The sequence below is a fragment of the Ciconia boyciana genome, chromosome 1 (genome assembly GCF_034638445.1).
Source record: "Ciconia boyciana chromosome 1, ASM3463844v1, whole genome shotgun sequence".
NCBI lineage: Eukaryota > Metazoa > Chordata > Aves > Ciconiiformes > Ciconiidae > Ciconia > Ciconia boyciana.
Genome location: NC_132934.1, coordinates 121,521,767 through 121,544,050, shown reverse-complemented (window position 1 = coordinate 121,544,050; position 22,284 = coordinate 121,521,767). Strand labels below are relative to the sequence as shown.

The window sequence follows — 22,284 nt, the reverse complement described above, 5'->3', positions numbered from 1 at the left end:
CCTTTGTTTCCTGGGCATCAGGTCTCAGCGGTAGGCCTTTATATGAAAAAAATCAGCATCGCTGGTTGTTCCTGAATGGTGTGTGCGGCCGTGCTCTTTGCTATTGAGCACAGCAGGGCTAGGCCCTGCTAACACCCAGGTAATGCCAGACCGACGAGACTTTGGAGCGCTGAACCTTATAGCCTCAATGAGGTTTAGGTACGGAGGAGACAGGCACTCGTGTACTTGTTCAGGGATTAACTGGGGGAAAATCACAGGGCCTACAGCCTGCCATCTGCCTGACATGGAGTTTCTATGAACCCTTAATGCCTTTGGACGTTAAGGGGTCATAGAAAAACATAAAAAAACATAAAGTCCCACAAGAAACGCTTGTGGGACTCCCACCTCGCAGCTGACGCTGTCCAGGAGCAGAAGGGAAAAACCCAGGTTATGGCAACCTGGGTGCTAAGCCAAGTTCAGTGGCAGCCACCCTCCTCCTCCAGCCCAGCTCAGGGCCGAAGCGCCGCGCCGGCAGCGCGGAGGGCGGCCCGGGGGAGCCGGCCGGGAACGGGTGTTGTACCCGCCTGGGAACGGGCCCGGCTGGGGGGACCCGAGCGACGCGCTGCTTGACGGTCCGGCCGCCGCCGGGCAGGCCGCTGCCCTGACAGGGGCGAGCCAGGGCGACGAGGGCGCCGAGAGACGGACGGCTCCTCCGCCGCTCCCCACCCGCCGCCGGGGCCCGGGCCCCGCGGCCCTCCCCGCCGCCGGTGGACTACACTTCCCGCCGTGCTTTGCGGCCGGCCGCGCCGGCTTCCGGTGGCGCGTGGTTTCCGGAGCGGATCGGAACCCGGAGTCCGGATCCGATCCGGGTCTGGCCATTCCCCGGGCAGGTAACGCCGGTTCCCCGCGCTCCCGCCCGCCGCCCCCCTCCTCCGCCCCGGCCCACGCGCGGGACCCTCCACGCGGGACCCCCGCCCCGCCGCCCCGCGCCTGGCCCGCGCGGCCCGGCCCGCCGCGCCTCCTCTCGCCGCCCCGCCGCTCCCCAGGGCGCGCGGCGCCGAGGCGGGGGCGGCGGCGAGGGCTCCCGGGGCGGCGGTGGCGGCGGCTGGGGCCCCGCCCCCGCCTCCTCCTCCGCCGCCGCCTCCTCCTCCATGCCGCCTGTTCTTTGTTACAGCGGCCGCGCCGCGGCGCGCGGAGGGAGGGCGGTAGGGAGGGGGGCGAGGCGGGTCCGAGGCAAAACCCGGCGGAGCCGCTCCCGGATCCCGGGCCGGGCCCCGCCGCCCGCCGGGCTCCTGGCGGCTGCGGCGCGGTCCCGCCGCTCAGCGCCGGCCGTGCCCGCGGCGGGCGCGGGGCCGCGCCGAGGCCTCATCCTCCCCCGCACACACTCAGACGCACCCACCCCGCGGCGCCGGGAGGCTCCGGCCCCGCCGCCGGGCTGCGCCTCGCCTCGCTGCCGGGCGCCGGCCCCGCCGGGGCGGCGTGTCGGGCGGGCTGGGGCAGCCCCCGCGGCGGCGCCGTGCGGGGCCCGCGGGCGGTGGCGGCGGCTCGGGGGCGTCCGCTGGGGCTGTGTAACGGCGCGGGGGTGGGGGGGTCCCCATAGGCGGGGCTCGGCCGGTAAAGCCGTTGGTGCGGGGAGGGCGCGGGCCCTGTGAGGGAAACGGCCCCATTGGGGGCTGCGGGCGCCGCGGGGCGGCCTGCGCCGGCAGCTGCCGAGCCGCTGGCTGCGGGAGGGAGGAGCGGCTCGGCCGGGCAGGGACTCCCTGCGGGGAGCGGGGGGGAGCTGCTTCCAGGTGTGAGGGCGTGATCCAAATGGCAGAGGGTGGGAGGAGGCGGCAGGTCTGGTAACCGAGTGTGGGAACCGGGCCTTACCGGCGACGGGGCCGACGGCTGGCCCGCTGGCCGGCGGCTCTGCCCTTCCCCGGCCCTGGCTCTCTAGGTGTGTGCCTTCTGGTGTGTTGGTTGCAAGACGAAAGGATGACAGCCCCAGTCTGCAGTGCTTCATACACACATTTTCTCTGCAATACGTTCGTTTTCTGCTCACATTCATTAAACTTTGCATGTACTTCATTCACCCTAGGCAGGGTGAATGTGATCGCAGGCTATGTTGGAAAGGGCAGGTGGCGTAAAGTCAACACCTGCTCTGCTACTGTGTGCTCCCCCTAACTGGTACTGAAATTGTTCCCCTTCTCCACAGTAACTGATAGAATGGTCGTAATTTCTTAGAAATACAAGGCCTCACTGTAGTTTACCAGATATTCTGCTGGATAGTTTCTGATTACTTTGAGCATTAGCATGAACAAATTAGACTTACAGCATGAAGAAAACAAAGGGTATTTTTAAGTGCATTCTGCTTGCACACATGTATTTCCTGTACCCATCTGCTTGTGTTTTCAAGTTACTTATTCACACTAGTAGAAGCCCGTTGTAGAACTTTAATGGAAAACTGAAGAAAGAAGAAAGGGAAACTTTAATTTTACCTTGTTGGTCATTAAATTAAAATACAGTTTTTTAGGGATTGGGGTTTATTTTTTAATAATTCTTACCTTTTTTTTTTTTAATCCATTTGCAAGATCAAAATTTCTCAACTTCCCACTGGAGCCTGATTTCTTTCTTCAGCAGTTTACTAGGGGAAAGTATGGTTTTACACCAGGTCTTACATTTTTTGATAGCTTACGGCTCGAGTGGTTCCCTGACACTAATGCTGCACGTCATGCTCTGCAAGCCGATGCCTATGACACTGCAGACCCTCCGTGTCTTCGTTTGGGTTCCCTCAAGTTTCAAAAGTGTTCAGAGGCCCATGTTGCAGCTGAAGTTTGTGTGCTTAGCCGTGTGCTCTACTCTCGGGCACAAAGTCACTCAGTTAATTATACAAGCAGAAAAGTCTGGTTTTCTGCTCCGGTTCTGCGGTCAGAATTAGGCCTTGTACCTGTGGTCTAATTTCTTCTGTGTAGCTTTTCACCTGATTATTCATTGCTTAATGATTGCTCTCTGTTTTATATAAAAATATCTGGAATTCCCAGAAGCTTTGATTATGTCTGCAAGAGAAGAACATAATTATGTGCGGTAGGATGAGTGACTTTAATGGAATATTTTTCTGATACAAATGCTTGAAAAGAAAAAAAAGAAAAAAAATCAGACATGGCCCAGAACAACAGCAGATGAGGGTAAAAAACGCTGAAGTCTATCTTTGGTGCCATCATGTGAGCTAGCGTGGCACTTCGTGACTCCGTTTACCAGCTGGAGCGGGTGGCATAATGTCATTTATTTCACAAACTCTTGGGGAGATACAGTTGAGATTTGTGAGGAGTTTTGCAGTCTATAGGTGAGAAGTAGTATATGTTTGCAAAGCAGAATTGTTAAACCCACTTTGGTGCAGTTCTTCCTTTCCTAGACCTTCTGTAAAGTAGGAAGGGGCAAGAAAAGACCACGCAGGAATTTGTAACAAGTTGCAAGTACTAACGCAAGGTAGTCCTCTTTTTGCACCTGCGTGTTGAGGTGTGACTTTATTTGATACATAATACGTCACCCCTTCCTGTTTATTTCAGAGCATAGCAGGTCATTGTGCTGAGCATAGGAAAGATGGATGACAAATCAGAAATGTTGCGAAGTGGAAAATGAAAGTACTTGCTACAGAAATGAAAATTACACTAATGCAGATAATGACTGAGATGTAGTGTCCTTATCAACTACGTGAGGTATGTTTGAGGGACCTTTCCTGATTCTCCCCATCACCTTGAACAACATTTATGCTACAATAATTTCTCCGCCCTTTTGTTGCTATTCTCATCTGATGGCCCCTAGAACAAGACTGACGTTTCTGCTTCTGTAATGCTGCGTGTCATCAGTCTGCTGTTTGTGAAGAATGTGACACAGGAAAGTCCTAGAAAGCAAATGCCTTTGACGAGCAGGTCACACAGCAGTATTGCCAGTCTTGCTGCACTGTGTCCCCTGCATATCTGAACCACTGACGAAGAAGAGTATTTATTAATTCAGCCATATTTAGTATTAAAGTCTTGTCAGGACACAAACTGTCTAAAAATAACTGGATGTAAACCTCTTGAAATAGTGCAGAGCATCCACAAAATATCTTGGTTAAAAAGCAAAACAAACCATTTTTGACATCAACCTACAATGTGCTTTCTGTGGCTGGTTTTGCACCGTTATGCTCTGGGCTTCCCTAAATACCTGTTGCATTGTTTACAGTGCTTTCAGGAAAAGAGCTTTTGGGAAATTCCCTGAATTGCTGCTCGTGCTCAGCATTGGGCTTTTGTATAAATGTTGAAGTGTTTTATTATATGAGTTTAGTCTCCAAAAGCTGTAGCCAAGGAAGGCCTAGCTTGTGCCACAGGTGGGCAGTGCTGCCCCTTACTGGGGAAGCAGGTGTTAGGAGGGATCATGCTGTTGACATTTGGTGGAGTTGAGGAGGGCAGTGCTTGGGATGGGCTGTGGAGGAATGCCAGGGTGTCCAGACTCGGTGGCCAAAATCCTCCTTAGGCTGTTGCCCAGATGACTAAGCAGCAGGATCCCTCCTGCTGTGACCAAGAGCCCCAGCGACCAGGTGTCCCTTTGTATTCCCATCAGCTGACATGCTGGCTTTCCACCCGGCGCATCTCTATGTGGCGATGGACTGTCCTTTGCTAATTGGGAGCAGCCTATGGATTGGTGAAGGAACCTGTTTGCTGCTTCTGGTGGAGGCTTGAGGCAGAGGGGAGCATGGGTGCAGCTGACAGCTGCATGCCAGATGTTGCTCCCTGGCACGCGCAGGTGCCGTCACGACCTTAGCAGCAGACTTGGCGCAAGTATGGAGTCCTTCCTGAAACAGTGAAAGGGGTTGTGTGGGACAGGGACTTCACTTGTGCTGAGAAGTCGGTAGAGCCGGTACCTGCGCAGAAGTAGCAGCTGCTCCGGGCTCCAGCCTGAGGCATATTTCCAGGGCCCAGCCAGGCAGAGCATATGAAGCATCAGTGTTCAAGAGTAAACTCATAACGGGGACTCCTGCTCCTGTGCTGATCCTCAGTAACAGCTGTGCTTGTGCGTATCTTTGGCTTGGCTTTTGCTGTTGTAGTGGCAAATGCTTTATCTTTTTTCGAACAGGGCTGTGTTAGCTTGGTGTGTCTTTGGTCATGTTTCCTCTCCTCCTGTTCTCCCTCTCACAGGTTCAGTCTCTTGCTCCTTCCTGTTCTCTTCATGACCAATGCGCTTGCTGTTTCTGCAGCCTCATTCTCCTTTAGACTTGGGTTATGATCTTCGTGTTGTTTTGCCTCTCACTGGGGCAAATTGGGGAAAATTGCTTATCTGAAGAGGAGAGCCTTTTCACGGTTAGAAAAGGGAAAACTATCTTCTAGATCCTGCTTGTGTCGTCACCTTAGCCATACATAATCAGACTGTTTGCCAGCCATAATTTAGATTGTCTAGATGTCGTTGGGGAGCAATAGATAGTGATTATGCAAGTTTTTAATACATACTGCTAAAACTGATTTATAAAAGTTAATGTAGATTATCCTTATTTTACAGGTGAAAGCAAATTGGTGAGTTACCATTTCATGGAAGGTCAGTGACAGAGACGGGATTTGTTTTCTCAGGTTTTCTGATGCTTGTTACCACAGTATACCTTTGCCTTTGGAACAAATCTGTGATCATATCTGCAGTTTTTAGGTTCTTAAGGTTATTGTGTTTATTAAAGAAGTAATCCACTCTTCAGAGATAATTGTTTAACCTACTGTTCAATAAAATTCACTGAACTAGATGGGCCTTGTTTCTGCAGTAGTGGTTGCTGGCCTGGATTAGTCCCTCCGGCCCTGCTTGTTCTGAGGCTCCACAGGAGCTTATAGCAGGGACACACAGGGATGGCTGGAGGTTGGTGAGAGGAGGGATGGGGAATGGCATGAGACAGCATTGCCTCAGAGGGAAATGCCTGTGAGCCTACAGACATTTAGGCTTCTTGGTAGTGATTTCAGCAGCACATGTAATGATACAGCAGTCATTGAGGGATTTTTAGCAACTTTAATTTCTTTAACTTTCCACTGATACTCCTGCAGGGGCAGTAATGTGTTTGGGTATGCTCTGGGTCAGTCAGCGTCATTACTCTATAAAGGGATGTTTCAATAATATGGAAAGTAAAAGTCATTCGGAGCTAACTTCATCTTTTGTATTTTGGCAGGTTTAAAAAATGGCTGAAGATGGCAGTGATGAGACTATGTTTATTTGTAAGTATTACAAAGGAAAATTATTTACTTTTCATTATGTGACTTGTCTACCCAGAAGGTTTGAAATTAAAGACTAAAACAGACTAAGTTTTTATTTAGAAAAGTATTTATGTAAAGGAAGCTCAAACAGCTTGTGGAGGAGTAGAGAGAAGGTTGCTAATTTTAAGCATATACATTCTCCTGGTTTTGTTGGCAAACACACAGAGAGACCTCTGAATGTGAGTTAGCAGAACAGCTTTTTCATGGTTGAAGTAAGTGAGATTGAAGGCCTAACACTAGTCTAAGCCCTTTGTTTATACAGCCAGCTTTAGCAACTAGAGGTGTCTGTGGGGAACTCTGACCTCTAGCCTGAGTTGAAGATCTGAACCTCCACAGGAGGAGGATGCAGCCTTGTCATTCTTTCTGGACAAGCCGAGTTTGAGATGCACCGACTGCCCTGACAAGTCTCATTCATGGCATTCACTGCGTTTTTTTGTGCTCCTGCGGCTAGGCCTGTGCTTCATGCAGCTCGGCTTTGTGATCTGCCTTCCACGTAACCCTGTGTGCCAGACTGGGCTCTGTGACCTGGGATCTGGACTCGTGGGGTCATGGTGCGTGAAGAGAGGCTGCAGCGGTGGTGTGCCCAGGGAGTGTGGTGGGCAGAATCTCATGCCTGATGGAGCTTGGCTAGTAGGCCTGTTTCCCAGTGGCATACTAGCCCTGCAGCCTCTCCTTTGGCACTAGCCTGGACATGCACAATCTGGTGTTACAGTGGAAAAAAAGTTAAGAGAGGTAGAGTCCGCATACCTACTTGTATGAGCAGAGAGGGTCCAGATATTCTGGATCTGATCTGGGAAGAGCAGAATGGAGCATATGTCTTTGGTGGTATGGATCCACAGTCTTTTACCCTTGATGGCTCCACAGCTGCACATTAACCTTATGGCAACTGTATCAGAAAGAAAGTTGTACTTTTCCCTCCAGCACAGATTCACCAGGGCTCTTTCAAAAATAGTGCTGACTCAACAGGCATTTTTATTGAGTTGTAGATACCAGTGGTGAAATTCCCTTATCTTCCCCTTCATAAAAAGACCCTGGTGTGTAGCAACAAGGATTGAGATGTGCTACCATTCCCTAATTGCACAGATAGAAGGTGTCACACAACATGATTTTCCCCCTTCCAGTGGAGGCTGTGGTCATGGAATTTCTTGAGCTTTCTTGTGCTCTCTGTAAGTTTTTACCATGGGTTATGGGGACTGCTTATGTTCTGAAAAAGTTAGTTATTATAAATGATATTGTGCATTCCCATAGTTAACATAATTGAATACATATTTCATAGACATAAGAGAGTTTTGGAATATTTTTTATAGAAGTCTGTGAATATAATCCCCTCAGGGTATTTTACCATTTATTCCCATGCTTAGTTTTGTATTTCTCCTGTGGCCATAATCTTTTGAAAGTGTCACATATGGTGAGTGTAACAGCCTTGGGGAATGTCTGCTGTAAGGCATCCCTTAGATTTTGAGAGACGTGCTACACAATGTCAGTATCATATTCCCCTTGCTTTGATCATTCATCTGCAAAGGAGTGAGAGAAATGTGTAGCTTGTTCCTCCATGTAGTTTTGGACAGTGCTGTCCGCACCTTGTTGAACCTGTGCAGTGGCTATCTTTGCAGAAGTGAGAGATGCCTAGGTGCAGTCAAAAGATAAGGAGAATGACTAAGTGCTTCGTTTCCTTTGGCAGCAAAGCCAGTTTAAGAAGCTATCACTCTGGCTATTCCTTCCTGTCCCTGTTGGTTATGACAACCCTTTGTGGATGATAATCCAGTTCTTTTCAGCAGTCTGGTTTACACATTCCTCTGTGGCTTCTCCACCCTCTTAGCTTTTGGAAATTTGTATTTAGCCCAGATTATTTCAGTAATATTAAGCGCAGTGTGAGCTACAGGCACACCTAAGGGGGGTGGTGGTATGGTAAACAGCGCAGAACGGGGGAGGCCATTTGGCTGTAGGCTTAGTTTCGATGCTGGTGCTATTTGGCTAGCACTTGCCCGCTGATCCTTTCCTCTGATGGAGCTATCTGGTGCTGTACAGCAAACCGGACTGGGAAATTCATTCAGCTGAAAAATAAACTGATGGGAAAGCTGGTTATGTTGTTCCTTGGTTCACCAGGAGGCAGCACAAACAGCTGTACAGGAAGCAGTGGCCAGGCTTGGGGGTTGCACGAGCTGCCATTTGTCAAATGTATGTGGATTTTCACTGCTAAGCTGTTTCTGTTGCCAGAAGAAAAAATAACGTGGAGCAGTGTTATTGTAGTTTGGGATCCCTTCTCCACATCTTAGAAGAAATCCTTTTGTTAGTTCACGGGGACAAATACTGGGAGGGAGAGTTTTCCAGTTAGGATTACAGAGTAACTTTACTGGGGGGCAATACCCTGGAATGAAATGGCTTTTGTCTTGTTCTATTCCCAAACAAGGTGTAACCACCCTCTACTTTGCATCCTTACTGGGGTTACCTGACTTGCCCTTGTGAGCGTGGAGCTCAGATGGAAATCACACTATAGGAATATAACCCTTGTGCGATGATCTCTTCTTAAGCTGCGTCAGCAGCTGCCCAGGCAGGGCAGTTTGACAGCTATTTTTCACAGTGAAGCACTATGTATGCATTTGAAATCCTGTTAAGCTGGCTTATTTTAGAAAGCCTAAAGTTATCCTGGTCTGAAAATTGTTTCTTAGGAATCATTCAGTTCTGGGTAATTTACAGCCACTTAAACTAAAAGTTAATTTAGGTGAGCTGACAGTGAATTCAGAAGTGGCCAAAGTGTATTGCACAGCCAGCTGACTTGTTTGTAAAGGCACCAGAAGGTATCTTGGAGGTATCTCTCCCTGCGCCGTGGGTGAGGAGTGTGAGCAGGCCAGGTGCGGCTGCGGAGAGAGCTGGGCTCCCATGGCATGCTTGTGCCCTGCTGAGGCCCCTGCCAGTTCTGCTACTGGTACTGGGCTTATGCCTTCTGTTGCTAAAAAGACCACGCTACCCAAGCTGTTTCTAAAAGTCTGGGTTCTGGTGAAGGTAGTAATGTGGTTTTCTTTAGCTGCTAGATGTTATGGCACTTCATCTAAAGAACAGTGCCATCTTTAAGCAGAATATTTACTGTGGATGTAAGGCAATTATTTTCCTTTGAGAGAGAATTTAAACAATTGTCTTCTGATAGTACCAATCACGGCGTGTGTGATCTCACCTGCATGGGTGCCAGCTGTCAACTTGATGTTCAACTATACGTGTTCTTTTAAGCAATATAAATAAACATCTGCCTCTATATGTATGTATTTTGCCTGGTGCTACATTTTGTATTTGGCTCTTGAAAAAAGGAGGCAGCTGTCTTACAAAAGTGTTTTCCATCAACCTTTCTGTATGCTGTCTGCTTCCTTGCAGGGTGCGAGGACTGTGGGCAGTACCATGATTCAGAGTGTCCTGAGCTGGGCCCGGTGGTGACAGTCAAAGACTCCTTTGTATTGAGCAGGGCAAGGTAAGGAACGTTTGTGTTAGCTCTGACTAACCCAACGCCCATGTGAGTTCTTGCTGTTTAATGGGTGTCATGCTGACAGCTGAAAAGTGAAGTCCCAATCTATGGAAAGCACATGGCCTTGATTAAATAGAAAAATTGATGCACACACTTAAGTGCTCTACTGAATTGAAGCCAAAACATAACTTGCTGCTCATCAGGACTTGGCTTCTTTGCTGAGGTTTCTGGCAAAAAGTCAGATAGTGCCAGATGGGGTGATGACTTCTGTCTTGGTTGAGTACCTGCAACTTTTTCCCCTCCTCAGATGTGCTGTATTAGTTTCAGAAACGTGTGTGAGGATTTCTCATTCATATGAATGGTTGTGTCCTGCTTGGTATAACCTCTGTAGTTCCTCCACTGAGAAGCAAAACAAGTTGTTATTATTGTGAGTATTTACAAATGATTAGGGGTAATGCTTCTGTCAGAAAATCTGTGACAGCACAGCAGAAACATTCGTGCTTGCCAAAAGAAACAAATAGACTAAATCTAATTAGGAGAAAACGACACTGAGTAGTGATTTTTACAGAGAAAGGCAATCAGGCATTGTCAGCAAAACTCATATTAAGGTGTAAAATGTAAGGCTAAAGAAAAGAAACAACTATTGTGAAGATGCAGTACAAATCCAAAAAGGGAAGAAAGTTCAGATGGCTTCATTTATTATATAATGTGCTTAGGGCTTCCATATATCTTCTTGGGAAGTCACGGACAGAAAACATGGGCACGTGGGCAGCAAGCCTGGTGCATGCTGGCTATGTGGACCATACTGTCTATTCCCAGGATTGTTTTGTAACAAATACTGAATGTGCTGGGTCTGCCACACAGGTGCCATGACCCCTCTCTGCCTGGGTAGGATGCTCTTGGTGTCCTGCAGTGTATGTTGGCTGCACGTGTGCATGAGCCGTAGCCGTTTTTCTGGGTCTTCCCAGGAAAGGAAGCTCCCTGCAGCTCCTGCCAGGCATCACCTTCCAGTGTCTGGAAACCCACCGTGCATGAGCTCCTGCAGCAACTGTTAGTGGGGACTACCGTCTTAACAGTCCCATCACTAGAGGTGCTTTGTTCTTGAGGGTAATTTCAAAATGCCCGTAGGAATAATAGAAACTGGTGATGGAGGTGCTTTTCTTATACACGGAAACTAAGCAGCGCGGTAAGTCTCTAGCCCATACTAAGCAGATTCAATGACAAGTTAAACTATTATTTCTTACCTTTTATGTTTTTTTTTCTTTTTTTGCCTTGCAATTTAATGCTCTTATTTATTTGTACGGTGGAGAATTACCGGTGTCCAGAAGTTCCAACTGTGAATGTTTGCAAATAAGGTGCATGCACTGGTTTTCAGCCTTTTCTGACATGCAGATGCATAAGTGTTCCCTAGTGGAAGTGTTGGCTGCTGGATAGTAGATTTGAAAGCAGAGTTTAAAAATGTCTGTGTTACAGAAAAATGTGTTTATTTTCCTCAAGAGTTTACAGCTGAAAACAGGTAAGATAAGAAAGGGAAAGAAGAAATATAATTGCAGCCTTTATTTTACATCTGGGAAACAGTAGCTGAGAAAGTGAGTTGTCTGAGGTTGAGGGCAAGTTTAACCACAAACTGGATATGAATCTCTTAAAAACCAGTCTAGTTGCTTAACCACATAATTGTTGTTTCCTCTGTCCTATTGAAAAGGTAAAAGGAATGCTTTATGGTTAGAAAATAAGTGTTAAGAAATGTTTTCTGAACTTCGCTGTCTCTAACATTGCATATTCTGTTATTAAAACTGAAAACATTTTTTCAGTTCATTTGCTTATCATTAAGATTGCAATCTTTTTGTATTTTTCTTCATCTAGACAGGAAAATGGATCTGCCAGTGTCAACTTCTATAGAGTAGTCTGTAGCCTGTCTGATTATTTTTAGCTTTTCATCTCTTGGCACAGAGCTGAAAAAACAGGGTTGCATTTGGTGTCCGTAAAACCAATATGGTGGTTCCAGTCATTTTGGGAGATGTTCTCTGTGTATTATATGTAGTAACAATATTTACTACATATAGTTCTTCTCAGAAGCTTGTTTGGTAAATGAGAGAAGCAGGGAGCGCAGAAGCACTTGTGATTAATGTTTGTAATAAGGGGGCTAGCAGACAGAAGGGAAACTTACAGGGCTTTCCTCTTAAGGGCTATAATCTGCATAAGTATGTAAGGTTTTAAAATTTGGGGAGGAGTATAGCTTATTTTTTAAAATAAGCATGATCAAACCCAAAGTTCTGTAGAGTCATAGGATAACTCATTTTGGAAGAGGTCTCGGGATATTCCAGTTAGAATTAATATCCATGCTGAACTGCTCATTTTTCATTTTTATGCATATCTTTATGTCTCTTCTGCTCTTGCCATGCACCCCTGCGAAGAGCCTGACTCCTTCGTCTCAATGACGTCCCCGTAGGTGTGCATGGGTGGCTGTTTGGGCCTCCACAGCCATCTCTTCCCCAGGCTGATCAAGCCCCTGCTTCCCCAGCCTCTCCACACAGGGTGACTGCTCTAGCCCCTGACCATCCTGGTGGTCCTCCCCTGAGCTTGCTCCAGTTTGTCGATGTCTTTCCCGTATGGGGGGCCCCAAACAGGAGGCAATAGGTAGATGGGATCTAGCAAGTGCAGAGCAGAGGTGGACAATCACTTGCCTCAATCTGTTGGCTGCTCCTGTTCATACCATTCAGGATGTGTTTGGCCCTCTTTGTTGCTGGGACATGCTATGGCGTCATGTTCAGCTTGCTGCCTGCCACCACCCCTAGGGTCTGTCCCCCAGCTATTACCATCACCAGGGCTTCTTCCTTCCCAGGTGCAGGACTTTGCATTTGTCCTTGGAATTTCATGTAGTTCCTGTCAGTGTATCTCTCCAGGCTATCCAGGTCCCTCTGGATGGCAGTCCTGCCCTCAGACTTATTGTCTATGCCTGTGTTAGTGTGATCTGCAAACTGGATGAGAGTGCACTCCATTGTGTGCACTCATCTCTAGATCATTGATAAAGGTGTTAAACAGGACAGGTGCCAGCACAGACCTCTGCTGTACCCCAGTTGTTACTGGCCTCCAGGTAGAGTAAGAACCATTGACCATGACTCTTAAGCCTGACCACCCAACAAGTTATTTACTGTAGTAGTTGTGCACCCATTCAGACCATAACATCCCAACTTGGATACAAGAATATCATCAGAGATGGTGTTGAAAGCCTTGCTAAAGTCAAGGGAAATGACAGCTACTGCTCTTCCATCATCCACAAACCTGGTCATTTTATTCTGGAAGGCAAACAGTTTGTCAGGCGTGAGTTGCCCTTAATCAATCCATGGTGATTGTTTCCAGTCACTTTCACCTCATGTGCCCATAAATGCCTCCCAAAAGGTCTTGTTCCGTGATTTTCCCAGGGACTGAAGTGAGGCCGCCCAACCTGTAGTTCCTTGTATCATCCTTTTGGCCTCTTTTGAAGATGGGTGCAACATTTGTCTTTCTCCAGTCATCAGACACCTCCCCCTGATGCCCGTGATCTTTCCAAGATGGTAGAGAGTAGTCTCACTATGGTATTGGACTGCTCTGTCAGCACCCTCAGGTGCAGCCTGCCAGCTCCCTGGACTTACATGGGTTCAGCTCTCTCGGGTAATGACTGACTCAGTCCTCCTCCACTGCTGGTAGTTGTTCTCCTCTGTTTATTTATAAATCCTCATAGAAATCAGAAAAAAAGTTTTCTGTCACTGGAGATTGGACAAATAGATGCTGACTTCTTTCTTCCATGGATTCCTGCAGTTTTGTCCCATGTGTAATTGTTTTTTTCTCAATTTTCTCTTCACTTCTTAGATCATCTCTGCCTTCTAATTTGGAGATAAGACAATTGGAAGATGGGACTGAAGGAGTATTTGCTCTGACTCAGCTAGTGAAACGTACCCAGTTTGGCCCGTTTGAATCCAAGAGAGTTGCCAAGCTGGAAAAAGAATCAGTTTTTCCCCTGAAGGTAAGTCACGTCACATGAAAAGCAATAACAGAGTCAGTTTTACCCATGATGATTTTATGCTATCTACCACTATGGAAAAAAATGTGTGTAGGGGGGTTATTTGGGACATCTTTTAGGCATGTCCTATAACGGACTACCTAAACAAACATTCTCTGGGCAAGATACAGAAGAATCAAACTAAAGGCTCGTTCTGCATGTTTGAAGTGAACATCCTTATAGGAGACAGGGCTAGCATACAGTCAGCAAAACTGCTTGTCTTTCACCTTTTGCATGTGATGATACAAGAGGGATAATGACTATGGCAGTTCATTTCAGTTGTTGTAATGAGTTTCTTCGATTTGATTGTATTTGCTTAATGAGTGACATATGCATTAGGTTTATGGAATATGCAGAATAAGTATTTTTTTTCTATCTTGCATTTGTTTTATTCTTCTCTTGACAAGTTTTGGTAGGAAAAATGCTATGGTAAAAATTGAATTCAGTCTTATGTTTTCAGTAATACCTAACTCAGAAGAAAAGATTTAGAAATGTGACTCGGGCTGATGGGTGTTTCACAGCATACTGTTTGGATTCTCCTCCGTTCTCCTGTATTCAGTCATTCAAATTTTGTGAGAAACTGGTGGCTATAGCAAGAATTCTTAGGATAGGAGTTCAGCTTGGTTCCATCCTGCCCCTGGTAGTCTGCCTCAGACTTACTCATCTGCAGATGTGACTGATACATGAAACATGCTTGATACAAGTGTTGAGGCTTGCTTTGTCTCTGATGTACATTGAATGGAAGCCATTGCAAAAGCAGAAAATAAAAATTCTTAACTTTGTATTATTTGTTGGGGTTTTATTATATGCATGTTTCACTTGGCAGGTGTTCCAGAAGGATGGGCCCTTGGTATATTTTGACACCTCAAATGAAGATGATTGCAACTGGATGATGATGGTGCGACCAGCCACCGAATATGAGCATCAAAACTTAACTGCCTTCCAGCATGACAATGATATTTACTTCACCACCTCCCGGGACATCCCACCAGGAACTGAGCTGCGAGTGTGGTATGCAGCTTTTTACGCCAAAAAAATGGAAAAGCCAGTGCTGAAGCAGGTCACTAGTGTTGCCAATGGTATGTGTGGGGGCCTTTTTTCCTTCCTAAGGGCCCAGTCCTGATAGGGACTGATAGCCCCCTACTGTGGTAGTTGACAGTGCTGTTTATTGAATAGGCTCTGACCCTGAATTAGTTAGCCTTTAGAGTCAACCATAGATTCTTCACCATGATATATCTGAGTTTTTGAAAGTGGATGGCCTAGTTGATGATTCAGCCTCTTCAGAGTGAACGAACTGGATAAATAGTTCTTAACTAAAGAACTGGTGGCTGCATCAAAGAAAATTCTGGGTAGAAAAGCAAAGGAACCCAAGTGTCAGTGTAAATTTAAACATATATGCAGATTTGCTAAGGAAGCCATTCTTTTTCAGTTGTAGTGAAAATGTTTTGGTTTCGCTCAGAACTGTTATACAGTTCTAAAAAACTACTTTTATCTTATGCAGCCTTACATGGGACCCACTAGAATAAGATAAGCTCAAGAGTGAACTGCCATTCCACATGATTGCTTGTGCTTTGGCAAAGAAAGGCAGCAGAGTTTTTAGAATCTGAATTAGAATTGCCAGAAGTCTTTTGTTCCTCTGCCCCTTCGTTTTCTTCTAGTTTTTGCATTTCTACAGCTAAAAGGCACGATCCCTTAGTATTGCAAGGGCATTTTCTTTCTGATCTTGAGTTAGGAGTACTCCCTGAACAGTATTACTGAGTATAATTTGGGGTGACAAATGGCTTGGGGAGAGGACATTGCCATCAGCATGCTTTATGGCTGATCTTGATGGTATGCACAGTCTTAAGTGCCACAGCTGAATCAATGCAGTTAACAGGTTTCTAAATTCTAAGATGTTTCCATTTGGTATTAACTGAGAGGTTTCATCTTTTTCCTCTTTAGTTTAACCTGTTCATGTTTTTTTGTGTGCATATGGGTATTTAAAAATATTGGTTAGGTATGTCCTGCTTTCTCTGTTCAGCCTTTTCACTGTATACTCCAGAATATGAAAGGCACATTGGATGAGATTCAGGCATAAGAATGTCCTGGTTAGGATTTTACATGAGAATGTTTTTTGCAGGTCTGCTATAGGGCAAAACTTTCTGACTATGGTTACTGCCCTCAGCACAGAGCAAGAGAATCAAAGGGTCTGGAAAGTAAAGAAAAGGAACTGTTTTTCCTCTTCACAGATATGTGCTTGGTAGTGATGGAATCTGATAAAGAGAGGAATAAAATCTCTTCAAAATCTTTGTCTGCTGTCTTCCCCCATAAAAAAACGAAGAAATCCAGCATACCAGCAGCTGATCCAGCAGGTATGCAAAATTATGGAATTTTTAAGGGAGATGGAGACAGATGTAGATCTAAAGAGCTGTTAGGTGTACCACTTCTATGCAGATATTATGCTTATATAACTTTCAGCAAATACTAATTTAGAGAGGATTTGAAAGTCTGGATTTTTCTTTTATTTTCATGGGCACAGTGCTTAAAATACATATGCAGGTTAAAAAGTGACAGAGGAGCCGATAAACCTTTAGGCAGATGATTTTCATGAAAACCACAACTGCTTCTGACTTTGGAGGTGGTCAGTGTTGGGGCGGGGGCAATTCCAAAGAAAATCTTTCGACTCTCTGTGCAAAGTGTAATAGTCCAAATGATCACGTTCTAGAAAAAAACATGAGACTGTGAGTGAATGTAAGAACAGTGCTGTTTGGAAATCACAAGAACACTGGCCATCCCCAAATTACAATAATACCAGAAGCCTATTCGAGTTCAGACTGTACTTGATTACAGGAACTCAAATTTAGATAAACTTATAAGCAATACAGATACTCTTGGCAAAGAACATATGGCTCAGGAAAAAAACTAGTGGTGTCACAGGAACTCAGTCCCCAAGGTCGATTATGAACCAATGCCCCCCCACCCTGTAATCTCTGATAAGTGGAACAATGACATTAAGAACCCACTTAACACAAATTGCCATGTCTAAAAGTAAACTCAGAGTATGTTGTGTGGAGATCAGGATCAGAAGACAACCATTCTGGGTCTGTTCTTTGAAAAGGTTACTCTGCTAAACTTTGCCTACTAAAAGTATCCAGGAGGAGGAGAGTTGTTGTAGATGTGTACAGAGCAATTCATCAGAAGATCCATTCATTTAACTTGGATATTGTCACAGCTAAAATGTGAAGTTGACTGGGGAGTTGTCTTTCAGTTTGGCATCACTTATTTTTCTGGGAGCGAAAAAACTATGAAGAATTTGAGCAGCCCTCCTACATCCTTCATCCTGCTGTCTGCAAGTCCAACTTCAATAGAAACAAAGTGCTGCCTATTATACTTTGGGAACCCTAAAGTGTTCCCACTGATGTAGTGTTTTGGTGTTTCCAAAACAAAAGATGCTGCTTTTGATTCTGACTATTTGCCTCAAGTTGTACAAAGCTGTTGCCAACTGACAGATCTGTGCTTCCAAGTAAACTGGGTTGCCCTGCAGCCACCCTGGAAGCCTGAAGAAGTGGGAACCTAAACAGGACCTGACTCTTCCTGGCAAACCAGTGCACAGCTAGGGTTTCTAGGTTTACTGCTTGAGGCAGCTAAGGAGCAAGGGAAGCACAGAGTCAAGGACAATTTTCCAAGACAGACTTCATTTTTGTGGATAGTCCTTTTTCAGTTTTACTAGCCTGCAACTTCATGAGACACATACAGTAGCTTACATGTTGCTTACCAAACTGACTTTTTTTTTTTAAGTTACGCAGAATCTTGGGGTTTAGGTTTGCTGCTTTTGGCCTCCCAGACAGAGCTCTCAAGATAAGAAATTCTTTATGTAGCCTGTGAAGAAGGAATCTCTGTTGCTGAATTGTCTGGTCATTTTTTATTTATTTATAACAGCATGGATGAGATCACAGCTCTGTAGTGCAGAATGTTGAACATAATTTGTAGCAGGGAACAACCTCTGCCTCAGAGAATCTTGTATTTTGGTTTAAGAGCCAACCGTGAAAAGGAGGAAGTAAGTTTATCGTCCCATGACAGATGGGGTCCTCAAGCAGAGAGATATTAACTGACTTGCTAATGATCATACAGGAAATCTGCGGCAGACACTGAGGTACAGTTTGAATCTCCTGTGCTGCCATTCATGTAACCTAATTTCAGTGTCATCCTCCTCCTCTGCGGGAGTCTTGTAGACTGTGGAATATTCAGCTTCGTGTGTACCAAAAAATCTCTGAACCACTGCAGATTTATCAGATCCTCTTGACAAATTCAGACATATCATCCAAGGACTTAAAGACAATGGACTGTGAACAGAGTAACTGTTTTCCTCTCTTTTTTTTTTCATTCCAGTTCCATTTGCCCCCTAATTTCTTCTTTGTTTTCTTTATCTGGCATGAGCTGATATGTTAGTTAAAATATGAATGTGGTGGTTTCATAGAATATCTAATTAAATAAACCTCTCAAAACCAGGTTTTCATTGTCCTCACGCTTACTTCCGTTAATCCAAATATTCTTACTCTGCAATGCTCTTCACAGAGAGCAAGGAGGCTTCTCCTGCTTCTGTCCTCAGCTGACCCAGAAGAGGACTGGTAACCCCAGTTTTAAAGGTGCTAAAAATTGGTTTATATTGTGCCTTTGATAATCACAGTTCTTTAGAAAGTGATAAAGGGACCCTCAAGACTTTACAAGAGCACTGATATTCTCTGCTGGCATCATTTGGTTTCTGTTCTGACTTCTCATCTGTTCTGATGTTTCAAGCATTCATGTTTGGAAAATCCTGAAGTGGTCCCAGCTGCCCCTGTGGGCCTCTTACTGCTTAAATCATAACTTCTGATACCCAGGGAGTTATTGCAAGATAAACAAAGCTAGAGCGATTTACCACTTTCCCATTTTCAAAGCTTTTCAGTATTTCTTGTTGTGATTTAGTGAACACTCCAGAAGGCAGTGGAGCTGCAGAAGCAGAGTCCAGCCAGTGGACATGTAAAGTGTGTTCATCTGCTTTCCCGGAGCCTCAGCTGCTGACAGGTAAAAAGTGCTAGAAATTCATGAGAGAGTACTGAGAAGCATCAGGAGAATTCTGCTCTTCCAGAGCAGGACACTGTGAAGCCATACCCTGTCCATGATGCAGTAAGATAAAGGTTTAAATTTTTGTGTTCCTTTAAGAAAAAGAGTAGCAGGGAAGGTAAAACAGTGATATTTTGGTTATGGCAGTGGTCAGTCTCTGGGCAAACAACTGTGATGTTGAATCTAGAAGAAATAAAACTGTTGTCTAGAAGATGAAATGTGAAAGTTAGGAATATCAAGGATGGGGAACTGCATGAGCAGTGTATAAAGTCAGTGATGCCAGCTCATACTTAGTGATATTGTCTGTCTGGTATTTATGGCACAGATTTAGTAAAGGTAGTGAAATACTTTTTTTTTTTCTGCATTTCATTTGCAGCTATTTTATGCAGTTTTCAAAAGAACTTGGAATATTTAAGAGCTCTGACCATTTTAGGAACCCTTTCTGAAAAGGGGACTTAGGCTGATAAATAACTTGGGCATTTGGAAAACATGTACCCATTATCAGGGGGTGCAACCTTTTTCCAGTGATATCTAACAAATCTCTTAAAAATTCAGTCCCTGTGAGTAATCGGTTCAATGTTTAATAGACTGTATGCTTTTATTTAGGACGGTATTGTGACTGCTTTTGAAATAATTTGAAGTGAGTCTCTGCTAAGTGAGGTTGACCCAATAGATAGGCTTCAGCTGGATCTATCCCTTTGAGTATTTCATGACAGTTTCTTTCCTCCTTACTCTCTTGTTCTTTCCCATCCACCCAGAGCACTTGCTGAGTCACCTGGAACAAGCTAAAGGTGCCCCACAAACCAACCAAAATGAGACTGTTGCAGAGAAAGCAGCAGAGCCTCCCCCTGTGGATCAGCCAGTGATTTGTGATACAGCCAGTGCCGGTACAGACTCAAGGAGGAAGGCCAGGCGGGGAAGAAAGCCCAAAACAGCAAAAGCAGAAACACCTCTTGTCGTTGTTGAAGAGAAAGATTCTGCAGGTAAAACAAAACTTAAGAAAATGCTAAGGACATATCCTCTCATATGTCTGTATTGATGCCTTCTCGGAAAGGCCTAAAAAGTAGCACAGAGACAAGATGGAGGTTTTTAGTTAGATCACTAAAGCAGATGATTTACAAACTTTGTTAATTATCTCTGAGGTCCTTGTCTACACTAAATGTTGCAGCACCTACGCTTACATTACCTGCATTCTCCTGTGACGGTTTTGGTAATAGAAAGGCCCAGAGAAACACAGGATGGTGGTTATGAGAGGCCTGCCTAGCTTTCTGCAAGAAGGAACAGGAGAGAAAGCATCCTCCCTCTCAAAAGGAGATACCTTCCGCTCTCTGCCTTAAGGTTTATTCTTGAAAGGGGCTTTTTTCAGCACCTTATCTTCCTTTAAGGGAAGTTCTAGTAGGAAATTTCATGATGCATCGTCAACTGACCCCTTAGTAATAGGTTGGAAAGGTAAGAAATTATGCCTCCATAAGAGATGTTGGCTACATCTAACTTGTCATTCAGTAGCCACTTTCTCTATCTTGCAATTGCTACCTACTCATTAGCAATCCATTATTTGTTGTGGACAAATAATATGTTCAGTGCCACATCTCATTACAAAAGCAAATTCCTGCATTTGAGGTTTTATTTCTAACTATCCACATTAACACTGTATTTTTATGACGTGTTTGCAGCAGAACGTGTAGCTGACGTTGTAACTGAGGTCCCACCAGAAGAGGTAGCCCTGCCTTCAGCTGCAGAAGAGAGAATTATGGAACTGGTTTTAGGAAAAATGCCTAGCACCACAAATAGCATTAGTTCAGTGACAAAGTAAGTACTCTGGGATGCAGAATTTCCTCTTAGGCTTAGTTAAGATTATGTAGCATGTAACAGCTCTGCTCAACTTCTGGGCCCACAGATGCTCTTTTTTATTAGCGTAAAATTGCGTGATGCTGCTGTTGCTACAAGAGCTGACTTTGAGTGCCACAAAGATGGCTTGTGCACTGGAAGATGGTGCACAGATGGTGAGATATTGGTGGTAGAATTTTGGAGCATAAACCATGAGAATTTAATTTTCCATCATGTTACTGCTTTTATTCAGTGTGATTCCAAAAACCTCCTGCAGCTGCAAGGTGAAATATTACTCCTTTTGAATGCTGATGATAAAACAGGAAAAGAGATTTTTGCTAAAAAAATTATGCCAACCAGTATTATTCAGTCTTGCTTGTCATCTTAACTCATAAATGACTTCATGTTGATTTGTGCATGTGATACTTCAGATTTAGAGCAGTGGGAGGGGAAAAATTCAGTATAACAGAACCTCAGGGAGACTCTTAAATATCATTTGATTAATTTAAATGTTTATGTCTGTTTGTCTTGGTAAAACTGGCTTTTTGAGTTATCTTTTTTATAATAAAGCACTTGATTTTTCAAAATTAGCTAGTAAAGCTATATACTGGAGTCCTTTGCAGACACAGAGCCATCAAAAATGCATTCCAGCGGGTGGTTGTGCTGGGAAATAGAACAGTACTGCTTCTTGGCGCCCTGCTGCCCTCTTACCATATACGCCTTTTGCATGTGAACTGCCAAGCTTTCTAAGCTGAAATAGTGCTCATGTTTTCAGAGGATAAGCAGAACAGATCCTTTATGTTCCTCTGAGGGGCCTGCAAAGAGAATCGCTGAGGCTGGTGGCTGCTGCTTTTTTCCCCGTTTGTGCTGGGTGAAGATAATTTGGAGTGAGCTGCGCTCTGACATCTGCTGCTTCCAGGGGGTGGCCAGGAGGGCGCCTTGGCAATGAGGAAGCTCCAGGCCCCCCTCTTCTGCCAGAAGCTGAGCATAACACTCCTCTAGCTTTTGCCAGCTGGTGGGACTCTTTCTTGCAACCTGTGGGATACCTTTCAGTCCCTGCCTTTCTTTCTCTAATCCAGTAGGTTTGCTCATCACCAAAACACCATGTCCCTCAAAAGAAGTTTAATTCTCTCCAGTAGACATGGTATACGGCGGAAGCTGATAAAACAACTTGGGGAGCACAAGCGAGTCTATCAGTGCAGTATCTGCAGTAAGATCTTCCAGAACAGCAGCAACCTCAGCAGACACATCCGTTCTCACGGTGGGTTTGATTTTGCCTCACTTGCATATTGATTTTGTCTCTTGGTGGTTCCACCTTTGAGTAAAAGAGCTAGGCTATTCTTAGATATTGGGATACATAATTTTAATAGAACTTTTTTCTTTTTTTCTTTTTTTTTTAAACTCTCTCTAGGGAACTCTTTTCGTTTTGCAGACCAAAGCATGAGAAGATAATAGTTGAAAGTTCAAATTAGAGTACTTAAAATTTGAATTTAGGTACATATTTTAAATGGGGGCAAGGTTGTGATGGTTTTTCCAAAACTGTTCTTCCCTTTAAATATATACATATATGTCATCCCCCCCACCTTCACAGGCACATGGTAACATTGCTGTGTAAATATCAGCTGAGTGCTTTTTAGCTTGTGATCTGCAGTTCCACA

At 45.0% G+C, this 22,284-nt stretch overlaps 1 protein-coding gene across 8 annotated transcripts in view; it reads left to right on the top strand.

Moving 5' to 3' along the window:
* The first annotated feature begins 802 nt into the window (after positions 1-802).
* Positions 803-22,284, top strand: part of PRDM15 (PR/SET domain 15) — a 39,729-nt gene continuing 18,247 nt past the window's right edge. For 2 of the 8 annotated variants that reach the window (XM_072846922.1, XM_072846893.1), the window contains exons 1-11: positions 803-869; positions 5,494-5,529; positions 6,140-6,185; positions 9,591-9,684; positions 13,528-13,681; positions 14,544-14,796; positions 15,946-16,068; positions 18,662-18,760; positions 19,558-19,782; positions 20,473-20,608; positions 21,706-21,887. In XM_072846922.1, coding sequence (XP_072703023.1) covers positions 6,149-6,185; positions 9,591-9,684; positions 13,528-13,681; positions 14,544-14,796; positions 15,946-16,068; positions 18,662-18,760; positions 19,558-19,782; positions 20,473-20,608; positions 21,706-21,887 — 1,303 coding nt within the window. In that variant the 5' untranslated portion in view covers positions 803-869; positions 5,494-5,529; positions 6,140-6,148. The other 6 variants (XM_072846940.1, XM_072846931.1, XM_072846914.1 and 3 more) reach the window with 6 other exon arrangements.